This window comes from Mytilus galloprovincialis, chromosome 2 (assembly GCF_965363235.1).
Source record: "Mytilus galloprovincialis chromosome 2, xbMytGall1.hap1.1, whole genome shotgun sequence".
Classification (NCBI taxonomy): domain Eukaryota; kingdom Metazoa; phylum Mollusca; class Bivalvia; order Mytilida; family Mytilidae; genus Mytilus; species Mytilus galloprovincialis.
Window position 1 is genome coordinate 100205300 of NC_134839.1, and position 12491 is coordinate 100217790.

The 12491-nt window shown below is 31.0% G+C and overlaps 1 protein-coding gene across 1 annotated transcript in view; it reads right to left on the reverse strand.

The window, feature by feature from the left end:
* Positions 1-7516, reverse strand: part of LOC143065116 (kinesin heavy chain-like) — a 32470-nt gene extending 24954 nt beyond the window's left edge. The window contains exons 1-2 of the mRNA XM_076238473.1: positions 7065-7516; positions 5020-5107 (exon numbers count right to left, since the gene is read on the reverse strand). Coding sequence (XP_076094588.1) covers positions 5020-5107; positions 7065-7220 — 244 coding nt within the window. The 5' untranslated portion in view covers positions 7221-7516. The remainder of the gene's footprint in view (positions 1-5019; positions 5108-7064) is intronic.
* Between the last annotated feature and the right edge of the window lie 4975 nt (positions 7517-12491).

Sequence of the window (12491 nt, forward strand, 5' to 3'; positions counted from 1 at the left end):
TTTCTGGTTTTATTTTAAAAAATTTTCTCTGGAAGAAAATACTCTTCCCTTCAAACCCATCCCCTTTTCAGTGTTCTTACTATGATATTAAGCCCACAGTTAATAAAGCAATCAAGCTTGTTTTTATGTTAACCCTAATTATCATATATTAATAAACAATAGGCAGAAGGGTAAACATATGTTATTATTGGTATGTATGCAATGTATGAAAGGACTTATGACAAAACATCTGGCAGCTGTGTTATTCAAATCTGATCTGGAATGTATATTTTCTACACTGCACAAAATACACATTATTGTCTAATCAAATTGTAGCAGAACTTTCTCATTTATCAATATAAAACTCATTTAAATAGTTTTTACACATACATATTTCTCTCATATAATTTTTCATTTATACAAAATTTATTTCTTACAATTTTTTAAGATCTTTACACCAATTGCAAGATGACATAATAAAAGTATTATTGGGTATCCAGCATGTATAGTGCTTTAACATAAAACTACCTTTAATTGTTGAAAGGCACCCTCCTAAATTATTGAATTTTATCTATTTGCACTAACTTTAATATCTTAGTGTATATTAGATACACCCAATTATGCTAACGCCCTCATGGATATATCTAATACATACATACTGACAGAAAATATGAGAAGACAGCATAAAAAAAATATTTGATAAATTAAGAAAGTAGATGGAATTCAGAGTCAGAGAGAACCCAACCGGCAACCCCTCTACCCTCTTGTAATGACTGTCAAGATTCTTGTTATTCACTTATCAGTTACATAAAAATAGTGAAATATGGTAGTTTGGTTAATATCCAAATCGTCACACCCAATTATTGATTAATAAGTATGGACTTCCTGCCAGTATTTTTTATGGATTTTCAGCAGATCTTTATAACAAATAGCAGTGACAAAAATAGATTTGAATAATAGATTAATATTATAAATAACTATCAATGAAAGTAAGTAATATCTTCTTCAATTGAAACACATGTTCTCTTGCCAAAAGTAACACCCTATCTGCTATTGTTTTGTATCTATTGATAGCTCATCAGTGAATGACTGAGGTGCATAACAGGATACATTTATATTAGTAATTCTATCTGAAATCAAACGTCACCAAATTTTCTGTAGTTTTTAGGGGGATTTTACTTCTTCAATGGAATAAAATAACATTTCAAAGTTCTGGGCTCTAGATAGTCTTCTTTAATTAAAATAACATAAACCCTTAAGAAGTCACATCTAATTGAGAAGCAGGGATGAATGAAATCATTTAACAACACTTATTGTTTTACGAGGGCAATATTTTATTGTAGACAATATAAAGCAGATTAAGATATTTCTTTTAGTATGCCTAGGAAGATGTTTGGTGTCATAAGTTGGCAAAATAAAAAGCTATTTTATATAAAGAAGAATATTTTCCATACTTCACAACCTTAAGTCTTGCCAGGAATTCCTGGCAAAGTAAAAGATAGCGCAAAAGAAAAACAAAGAGACTTTACTATTTTCTTTCTCTATCGAAAATGAACCAGATGATCCACAGTACGCAGCTTTATACGACCACAGAGGTCTAACCCTGAACAGTTAGGACAAGTAAGGACACAACATTTAAGCTTGATACAGCTCTGAATTTGGATTGTGATTAAATAGTCAACACAACATAGGTTTCTGACACAGAATAAATGTGGTCTAAGAACTTAAACTTAAAAACTTAAAAATTTTAAATTGGACATTTACCTATTATGGTCCAATATCCCAAATCTAAATACATCGTTAGATTCAGCATATCATAGAACCCCAAGAATTCAATTTTTGATGAAATCAAATAATGTTCAATTTTAGACCCTTTAGGCCTTAATGTTGACCAATTTGATAAACTGGCCAAAATATTAAAAATCTAAATACATGGTTAGATTCAGCATATCGAAGAACCCCATATATTCAATTTTTGTTGAAATCAAACAAAGTTTAATTTTGGACCCCGATTTGGACAAACTTAAAAACTGGGCCCATAATCAAAAATCTAAGTACATTATCAAAGAACCCCAATAATTCATTTTTTGATGAAATCAAACAAAGTTTAATTTTGGACCCTTTTGGCCCTGTAATTTCTAAACTGTTGGGACCAAAACTCCCAAAATCAATCCAAACCTTCCTTCTGTGGTTATAAACCTTGTGTTAAAATTTCATAGATTTCTATTTACTTATACTTAAGTTATTGTGCAAAAACCAAGATAAATGCTTATTTAGGACCTTTTTTTTGGCCCCTAATTCCTAAACTGTTGGGACCAAAACTCCCAAAATCAATCCCAACCTTTCTTTTGTGGTCATAAACCTTATGTTAAAATTTCATAGATTTCTGTTTACTTATACTAAAGTTATTCTGTGAAAACCAAGAAAAATGCTTATTTGGGCCCATTATGGCCCCTTATTCCTAAACTGTTGGGGAAAACTCCCAATATCAATCCCAACCTTCCTTTTATGGTCATAAACCTTGTGTTTAAATTTCATAGATTTCTATTTACTTATACTAAAGTTATAGTGCAAAAACCAAATGTCTTCGGACGATGACGACTCAGACGACAACGTCAAACCAATATGCAACCAAAAATTTTTCAATTTTTGCGGTGGTATAAAAAGGATAACACTACAGTGCAACCTACATTATCCAACACCTGAGTTTTCCAACATCCTGATTTAAAAGACACATTTTCGTGGTCCCAACTATGCCTATCCTTGCAGAAAAACTGAGTATTCAGACACCTTGCTTAATCCAACAATTTTTTCTGGTCACCCAGTGTGTCGGATAACACAGGTTACACTGTATTTAGATATATGTGAAAATCAAATATAATTTCTTGCAGCATTGAAGACCTGTTGGTGACCTTCTGCTGTTGTCTGTTCTATGGTCAGGGTGTTGTCTCTTTGACACATTCCCCATTTTCATTCCCAATTTTATAAAGTGAAAATTCAAATATAGTTTTAATTCAAATTTTCAGATTGAAATTAAGAGTATTCATAATCATTTCTTAGCTTTAAAGCTACATTAAAAGTTGTGACAATGTTCAGTTACATTATTGGTCATAGGAAATCTTAGAAAATTCAGACATAATAAATCCCTTCAAATCCCTAAAAGGACATTGAAAGTTAAATGTACTAGGATTAACCTTGACTACATTCCTCACATCATTAAGTAACATCCTGCACATGACTCAGGTATTGATCACAGAAAATCAATTAATCAGCTGATTCTAGGAAACATCTTTATATAACAAATATTATACATATTTTCACCAATTTTATTTTTAAATCAATACAATACCAGTTTTAATGAGAGATAAACAAAACAATTAAATATCATATATCAACATAACCATGTTCAAAATTAAAACAATAGGAAATTGTCAGGTTCTTTTTCTAAATATTTGAATCAAATATGGTTTGAGGTTTAGGACTAATAATCATCATAATGACATTTTACTACTGTAATTCACAAATTACATTTATATCAGTAATCATTTCCAATATATACATGTAGAACTGTGGCACATCTGATATATAAAAAAATAAATATTTAAATTTCAATAGGAACTAACACATTTCCATCATGTCAACAGAACTGGTTGATGCTACTGCTTTTTGGTCGTTACTAAAAGGATGTGGAAGACAACAAAGGGCCTTTCAAACTCTCACTGAAAACAGCTAACTAACACCAGTAGGAACCTTAAAAAAACTTTTTTATCATATACTTAGGAGTTAATTGTTGGGAAATATATTAACACCAAATGTTCTACAAAACAAGCAGTTCAGACTTTTTTCAGGATACATATGTACAAACTGTTCTTTCTGGTACAGTATTTCATAATGACAATGATATTAAAGCATCCAAAATATACAGAAAATTCATCCTTTCAATCAATATTCTACCCAAATGTTTAAACAGATGCAAATGATAATACAATGAATTTAATGAATCTTTATTTAAGGGCAATTACTTGTATAAGGAGTCATCTGATTTTTATTTAGATATAGCAGCTTATTTTATGGAAACAAAGTAAAGATTGACAGTCTAGCATGTTTCCCCTGTTTGATTTTCTCTATTTATTATGGTTTAAAGAAATTAGACAACTTACACATTTTACATTGTACCTGTATGTTTTAATTAAGATGCTTTGATATTATAAACCATGATATTAAATGATGTATATTTTTTTTTTAATTTTTAAATTTTTAAGTGCAGGATTATGTTTACTTTCTCCTTCGGTCTACATGATTATTAAAATGACATAAATTGCCTTAAAACTTTGATATGAAAAATCCAATGAAATTACTGTTTCAATACACATTGAACAGCTTCACATCAGACATCTATAAATCAATAATGTCTGCTGCAGCAAACTTTATTGATTGTCAAGTTGGTAATGCAAATTAGTTCAAAGTAAACCTTATCTGTTGAAATAAAGTGCAACATAGGGTAATTTAAACATTTGTTAATTGATTTGACATGATAAGTGATTACATTACACTTTTCGCCCAACTGACATATAAAAGTGGATTTGGTGAACTCCATTTTAAAATAACATACAGATTCATTCTACATGTTCTACAACTACATGCATAATATATTTCTAATTTACAAGTATTGTTTTCATAAAAGTATGTTCCTCCCTAAATTAAATCCAAATCCCTAAATAAAAGTCTCAAAGCTGTATTTTTTTTATAGTGATAATATATATATGAAACATTAGATGACCCATAATATTCTTCTGAATATAAACCTGCATTTTTTTATACTGGCAATAATAACTGTTACATGCATGCTAATGTTACTTACTTTTGTTTACTCAGAAAGGCAATTCAATAGGACATTCCAAGATTCATACCATTTAATGTGTTTTGTCATTTACTTATGTACAGTAAAAGATACTTTCTCAGTTCAGTTGCCTATTAAAAGTATTTGCTCCTGTATCTTAAGGGAAAAGATAAATTATATAGAACAAACACATTACTTACCAGCGACGATCGTTTTAGCAGTTGTATTATAAACATCTTCCTGGGAAACATTTGGTTGCAGTATTTTGTCAAAAATAAACAATTTTCCCTAAAAAAAAAGTTAATTTAATCAATGAACTACATAAAGTATTTCAAATAATTAAAATTATATGCAACAGATAGTACAAATCAAATTCTGGTTTATTCTGTAATATATTATGTTAAATTTAGCTTACATATACGTATACATATACATGTATGATACAATACAAACAAAATGAGATCAGGATCCAGTAGGAACTGACGACTCCTTGGTAAAAACAATTTAGAAAGGAAAACAACTAACACAAATAACTACATGAAACAGAAAGCAACCAACAACTAAGGAGTTACTTTAAAGCTACATTAACTTCTAACTGTAGCAAAGAAAATTCCAACTAGACAGTATGTGTCTCTTATTTCAAGATTAACAATTGTTATTGTTATTTCCCCAGTTCTGATTTATTTTTTGTGTGTATTTAACCTTTACATGATTTGATAGATGTGAGTCAGGCAAGTGAAGGGTCAGAGTGACTAATTTTCCACTCAATTCCTATTCGAAAAGTATCAACAATGACAAATTTTTAAATGTATATTTATGATTTAGGTCATGAAAAAAATTATATAGAAATGATAAAATCCAAGAAACATTGATCAATGGCTAATCACTTTTAAACAATGTCATTTCTATTTGTATCCATCTGACGAGTCGAGCCATTTTCAACTGACTTTCAAAGTTCGTTCTTCAAAATCTCTATTGACCATATCAGATGTATCAAATCATGAAAACAGAGTTTTTTGGACTATATCAATCAGTTTTCTGGTTTAACCGATGATTGGAAGTTTTCACATAATCTAGGTAATGGTGCTGTTGTGTTTGCAATGAAATAATATTGCAAGGAAATCTTCAAACAAATCATTGATCATTTAAAACAAAAAATAGTAACAAAGGCATGAAGAACAGCAACTAATGTGCTGTTCTGTTACTTCTTATAAAATTATATGCTGTTCATGTACTAATTTTGTGTAATTTTGTTTCGATGCATACCTTATATATTTTTCTATTATATATATATTTCAAATTTATAGATTTTATTAGTATTGAAACTGGAGCTATTTCTGACAGGCAATAACTTTTACAAGCCCATAATTTTCAGTCACATCTGCTGACAACACTGTACTGTTTTATAGATAACTGGGCTTTCAATAGAACTAGAAGTAGTAGGCTGACACCAAAAAATAACCAACACGCTGGTGGGGACAACAAAGGCCCCCAGCAGCTCTAGTTTTTTTTTTAAAGCAAAATCCTCCCTGCATTCTAGCAGTCTCCTGCCATAAAATACAACTTTCAGATATCCATTTTTTCGTATGTAGTTTCTATTTTTAATGAATTTTGTTTAAATAACATTAAAATTTTGAAGTATTATAAATTAAATTACCAAGTTAGCAATGGGTAATGTCACAATGTAAATGTTTAACCATCACACATGATGTGCAATTGTACACCAATTAAAAAAGGACTTACAAACAATTCTTCGAATGACAACAACTGGTAACTACAATTGTTGCATTACTCTAACTGAGAGACTGACACACATCAATAAAAACAACAATAATTTAAGGTTAAAAATAAAACTAATATCAACATATTGATCTCATTTTTGGGTAATTTACATAAAATAATTTAGGACAAAGAAGCCTGCCGGATAGACAACTTTTAAGTTTGATGCATTTCCGTCAAAAAGTTTGGTTTTAGTGAACATCATTCATGCGTTTAGGGAAGTCTTCACTTCTGTTCAAATGTTGAGTAAGTGATTGGAATTACACATAGTGTACATAATAGGTGCACATAATCAACGGACAAACTCAAAAGTGGTTTATTCCATGATCTTTATTGCTATAGACAAAATAGACGAAGGAAATCACCTGACTGGCTTCTATTGAAAGCCCTAGTTTAAAGTTGAAGTTGTAGCATTTTGAAAAGAAAAAAACATAAATATTCACTTTTGCATGTATAAATCACTTACATTTATATTTATAGAGTCATCGGTTGGAAACTTCAAGATAAACTTGCTGCCAACTTTTTCTTCAGAGGAATTTAATGGTCGGACCCTGCTAATAACTCTGATGCTGCATTCATCAGGAGTAGGTCCTGGTGGAGCAGGTGACTGCTGTGTCGCCATTGTTTATGATACCAATTTAATTTGTTAACATCAAATGTTTATAATGTAATGTATGTGAATCACACCATCATGAATATATCATGAGCTGAATTAAACGGAAAATTAGTCAGTGAAAATGCAGTTCGAAAGAGTTACAAGAAAGATATATTAAGCGAATTGGATATATCAATGAATTACTAAGCAGAAAATAGAGCAGAATGTATTAGGATGACACGGCGATCGCCTTGAACACAATATTTTTATAACGTCCGAACAAAATCTCCTCCTTCTTCCATCATTGCTGTTGAATGATGGGAAATGACGTTTGCGAGAAATCGAACTTCTCTAGCCGTTTCTTTAATTCCATATAATAGCTCGAAATTACCCGAATAAGATATTTCCCGCGGAATCTCTAAATTTAGCTTTGCAAAGTTTGTGGACACTGAAAAAGTTTTTATAAATGATCATAAATAAATAATAGAAAATACGGAAGTCAATTCATGTTTTGTTTATTGTCTATTGCAATTGTGTGATAATCTTTTGTTAATATGTGTGAACAAGATAAGTTTAGTTCATTTTGAAAAGTAATGATATGCATGGACACTAGTACTGTAAGTGTAGCTGGAATAAGCGATATGTATGATTTGAACATTCATTTAAAGCAAACATAATGTTGTTAAGAGCTTTTATAGTATTAAAGCTGATTGTAATAGCTTGAATTAATAATATTGTATGAATAACACCTCTACGCAATGTAAATATAAAATATGTATCTCTTATCATGATCATTGAGAAAATATGTTTGGTTGTTTTTTTTTTGTTTTTTTTTTTTTTGTTTGTTTGTTTGTTTGTTTGTTTGTTTATTTTTGTATTTGTATTTTGTAAATGTCGGCTGGTATCATTTCTGTATAGGAATTTACACCAATAAAATTATTTGATTTGATTTGATAAAAAATCAATGTACTGATTATGCCTGTAATGGGTCCGCTATTGAAAATAAAATATATCTTATCAGTGACGGATCCAGAAATTTACATAAGTGGGGGCCCACTGACTGACCTAAGAGGCGGCCCGCTCCAGTCACGCTTCAATGATTCCCTATATAAGCAACCAATTTTTTTCCCGGATCCCGCTGACTGTTTTGTTAGATTCCCACTATGATCTCATTTTTTTTGTAATTTCCCGTGTCCCACTAGACTCCATTTTCCGTTTTCACGGCACAATCATTTGACTTTCACGTGTCACGCTTACAAAAATCGGCAATCCCGCGTTACGTTTAGACCCCAATGAGACCCTCCTATTATACTAACTAATAAATAAAAAAAAAAATAAGGTTTTTATTGTTTGTTAAGAATGTTCGTTTGGATCAAATTTCATTTTCAGGTCAGTGAAGATCCCCCCCCCCCAAAATGGGACATATATTGTACAGTTTATGGTTGCACTGATATGTTTGTGTACAAGATAATACATATGAGGGGGGTCACATATAGAAAGAAACGAAGAACTTATTGATTATTAAAATTAAACATGTATAAACACATTTTTGAGGGTATGATAACAGTTTCAGTGTTGTCGTATTTGGCTTTTGTATGAAAACTTAAATAGATGGTGAGAAATTATTCGCAGCTGCATCAGCAAACCATGATCTACAAGAAAAGGCTGTTTCACAGAAATAACGTGTGTGATAGTAAACTTGATTATCTTGATCTATAAAGAGGGGGGGCAAGGGGTTTAACTGTTATGCTGTTATGGGGCATTTAAATTCTTTGTTATCTGTTATTCTGAAAATATATTTACTGTTAGCTGTTATTGTCTTATTCTTTGTTATCTGTTATAGGACTATTATCTATTTTGTTATCTGTTATTGTGAGAATCTATTTGCTGTTAACTGTTATTGAAAATTGGAATGTTAGCATTTTGACAGCCAATCTTCCGTCGAAATTGAAGATAATTGAAAATTGTGATTTGAATGGATAATAGTCTCATTGGCACGCTTACCGCATCTTTTAACAATGTATATCTATTGGGGTCTTTCTACTGGTAATATCGGGTGGACCTGTATTTGCAGAAGAATTTCAGTAACATACATCACATAAACATATAAAATCAATTGGACCCAGGACCATTCCAGTATATATTATTATTATCCTTTGTAATAAATTCCATTGTCTGTGAACATGTAGCAGTTTGTACAAATTATAATTCACTTATTACTTGTACAATAACTTATAGTATGGATTTTGTTATATAAAAGGCATTGGTACTCCCTATAGATTTTTTTATTCAATGACCACATAATAATCTTTATGTTGTACTATTGTCCCTGATTTGGGGAGGATTGGACACCAACTAGCATGCTAAAGTTGACGCAGTCACATTCTGTATGTGCCTATTTCCAAGTCAGGAGCCTGGATTCAGTGGTTGTAGTTTGTTACTGTGTTACTAAGTTTCTCGTTCACTATTTTGTGGATAAATTAGGCAGTTAGTTTTCTCCTTTGAATTGTTTTACATTACTAAGTGGTGTGGGTTTGAATTATGGCTTTGGGAATTATACAACATCTTTTTCTTTTAGCATTTATATTATAAGTGCTACTCCCTCTCTTTTCATTTACATGAAAGAGAATCCTGATCACCGTATTTTTAAAAGCTTTTTAGCTGCTTCACATGGCGAAAATTGAAGCTCAGAAACCATTGATGCAAATACAGATGTGTTTTCAGTTTAATTTTTCGACAAATACCCTTTTTAAAATCCTTCAGCTTCTCCATTGCTGTACCCAAATTTTCCATATATTATAATTTCACATAAGATACAGGATTGGTTTTTCACTTGATGTCATCCAAATTTTCACTAGGTCCAATTTCTATTATACTATCAGAATTGTCACTTGAGTCAATTTCTATTATCAGAATAACCACAACTGGCATGCGTGTTTCAGTTACATGTCCTGTCTCCACTGATCTGGGTATTTTTGTATTTTATAAGTAAGTTTAATCATGAGGTCATTAAATAAAAAAAATATATTGTGCATCAATGTTTTTTTTTATTACTTGTAAAGTATATATATTGCTTTTCAGAAAAAAAATAATCTAAAAATCAAATTGATAATAAAGTGTCACTGGCTGCACTATTTTCAAAAATTAAATAAAAAAATCTAAATCATTAAAAATTGATCCCTCAAATGCCCTAGTTTAAAAATATCCCTATATCAAAAACAGAAACTAGTAATTTCGTTCAGAAAAATTCAACATCCAAGTTACGGAAAAAAAATCAACCAAGGCAGAACTGCCTCAACGGCCGAAACGTCTTGTTTGCACAAATTTTCTAGGTCCATACCACAAGTTATATACTAAGATCTACGAGTCATCTACTGGATTGGTCTTTGACAGATTTATTTTCATATTTCATTACTGATATCTGTTATTATCCCTTTTCAATTCCTTGTTATCTGTTTTTCACCAAATCAATTCACTGTTTTGCTGTTATGGGGACCCCCCTTGCCCCCCCCCTATAAAGTTCCGTTTATTCTTTTACAATTTATATAATGGTAAATTTCTTTTTATTTCCCTTTAAAGATTTGATGATAAAAAGTGTCATATCTATGTTTTTTTACCATTTAGCCCGGATAGTTTATGATGTAAATAGCAGATATTGGAATAGTTTCAATATCCCTCATTCAGATCGAAACTATAAGTCAAACTCAGTTTTAAAAAAGTCAAGCGCAGATATAAGTAAAGTGTTTTATTTTGGAAGGGACAACTGATGCCTTGTCAATCTAATTATAATAAAGATATTGATCTGATTTTGTTATACTACATATGACTGATACGTAGTTTAGGGACGACATCAAAAGATCGATGTAGGATAAAAAACTTAAATCAAATAGTTTGGGGGGTGGGGGGTTAAAATTCTGCAAGTTTTGTATATCTAAAATCGATTTTTACATATATCCCTATTGGTAAATCAATTTTTCCCAAATTAAGTTAAGAGGGGGGTGGGGGGGGGGGGGGGGGGGGTCAGTGGAAAAACTATGTGAATTAAGTTTTTTATCCTACATTGAACTTTTGATGTCGTCCCTTAACGAAATCAGAGATCAATATTTTAATTAGATTGGATGCTTTGTAAAACACTTTTATTCAAGTAAGATCTCAATTAGTTTCTCTAATGCAAAAAGTTATGTTTATCCTTCATGAGCACATTCAGGAGTTTGACATTGCCTGTTTTGGCTGCGATTTGTGTTGTTCAATATTACGGTCTTCTGTGTTGAGTTTCGTTTTCTGTTATTTGTCTTTTCGTCGTATTTTTCTTTTTGGTCATGTTGTGCATCTTGGATATAAGATATATAATATTCTTTTTTTTTTTGGTACAAACTGATAGGATCTTATTTACAAATACAAACTTGAAGACAGTAAACTATACTCGTGTACACTTGGACAAATAACTTTGTTTGTAAAATAATATTTATCTGTAATCCACAGTGTTGACATTGTAGACAAAATCCCAAAAGGTTGCATGTGTCAGAACACACTTTGAAGATTGAAAAGGAAAGACATCAGGGCAATCCTCGACACGAAATAGGTTGTCCTAGATGCTAAGGTCTGAGGTTGAGATGATTTTTCTTCTTCTTTTTTTTACCCCAATAAATAATTAGAAAAGCAAACAATTACAAATTTTTGCCAACTTTGACATTTTAACTATTAAGAATCTTTGATTTTTGTTGTTGATTTTTTTCTCTCAGAGCATAGGGACAAGTTGTGCTAGAGGCTGCATCCAAATCCAAGTAATGTTTGCGCTTATTTGTTTTTTTTATTTCAGCAATGTTCTTTGAGCGCCTGCATTTGAGCAACTGCTTAGGAGGACTAGATCATAAAGTTATTGAACATAAAGTGCTTTTAAAAATATCCGGCTTCGGTTTATTGCTTGAGTGTCCTTTAAGCAACTAAAATATATTTTCATATATATACATCAGCTTTGAGAAGGACTTCGCAATAAGTTTTAAGGTATATAGAGGGGGGACTATTTTGAGACAAGTGCCTGTGGTTATATCACGCTTCCAGACCACCACTGATTCATATCATATATATATGAAAATTGAGGAATATAAAAAAACTCTTAATATATTTATATATCTATACCAAATGCAGGGACGAATTGTCAATAGGGTGAATTGGCAATAGGGACGAATTTATAATGCATTAATAGGATATCGTTACATTTATAATAAATATTGGATACGAATTGGTAAAGGTACGAGTTAACATGTAACCCAGTCATATGATCTAATCACATGACTT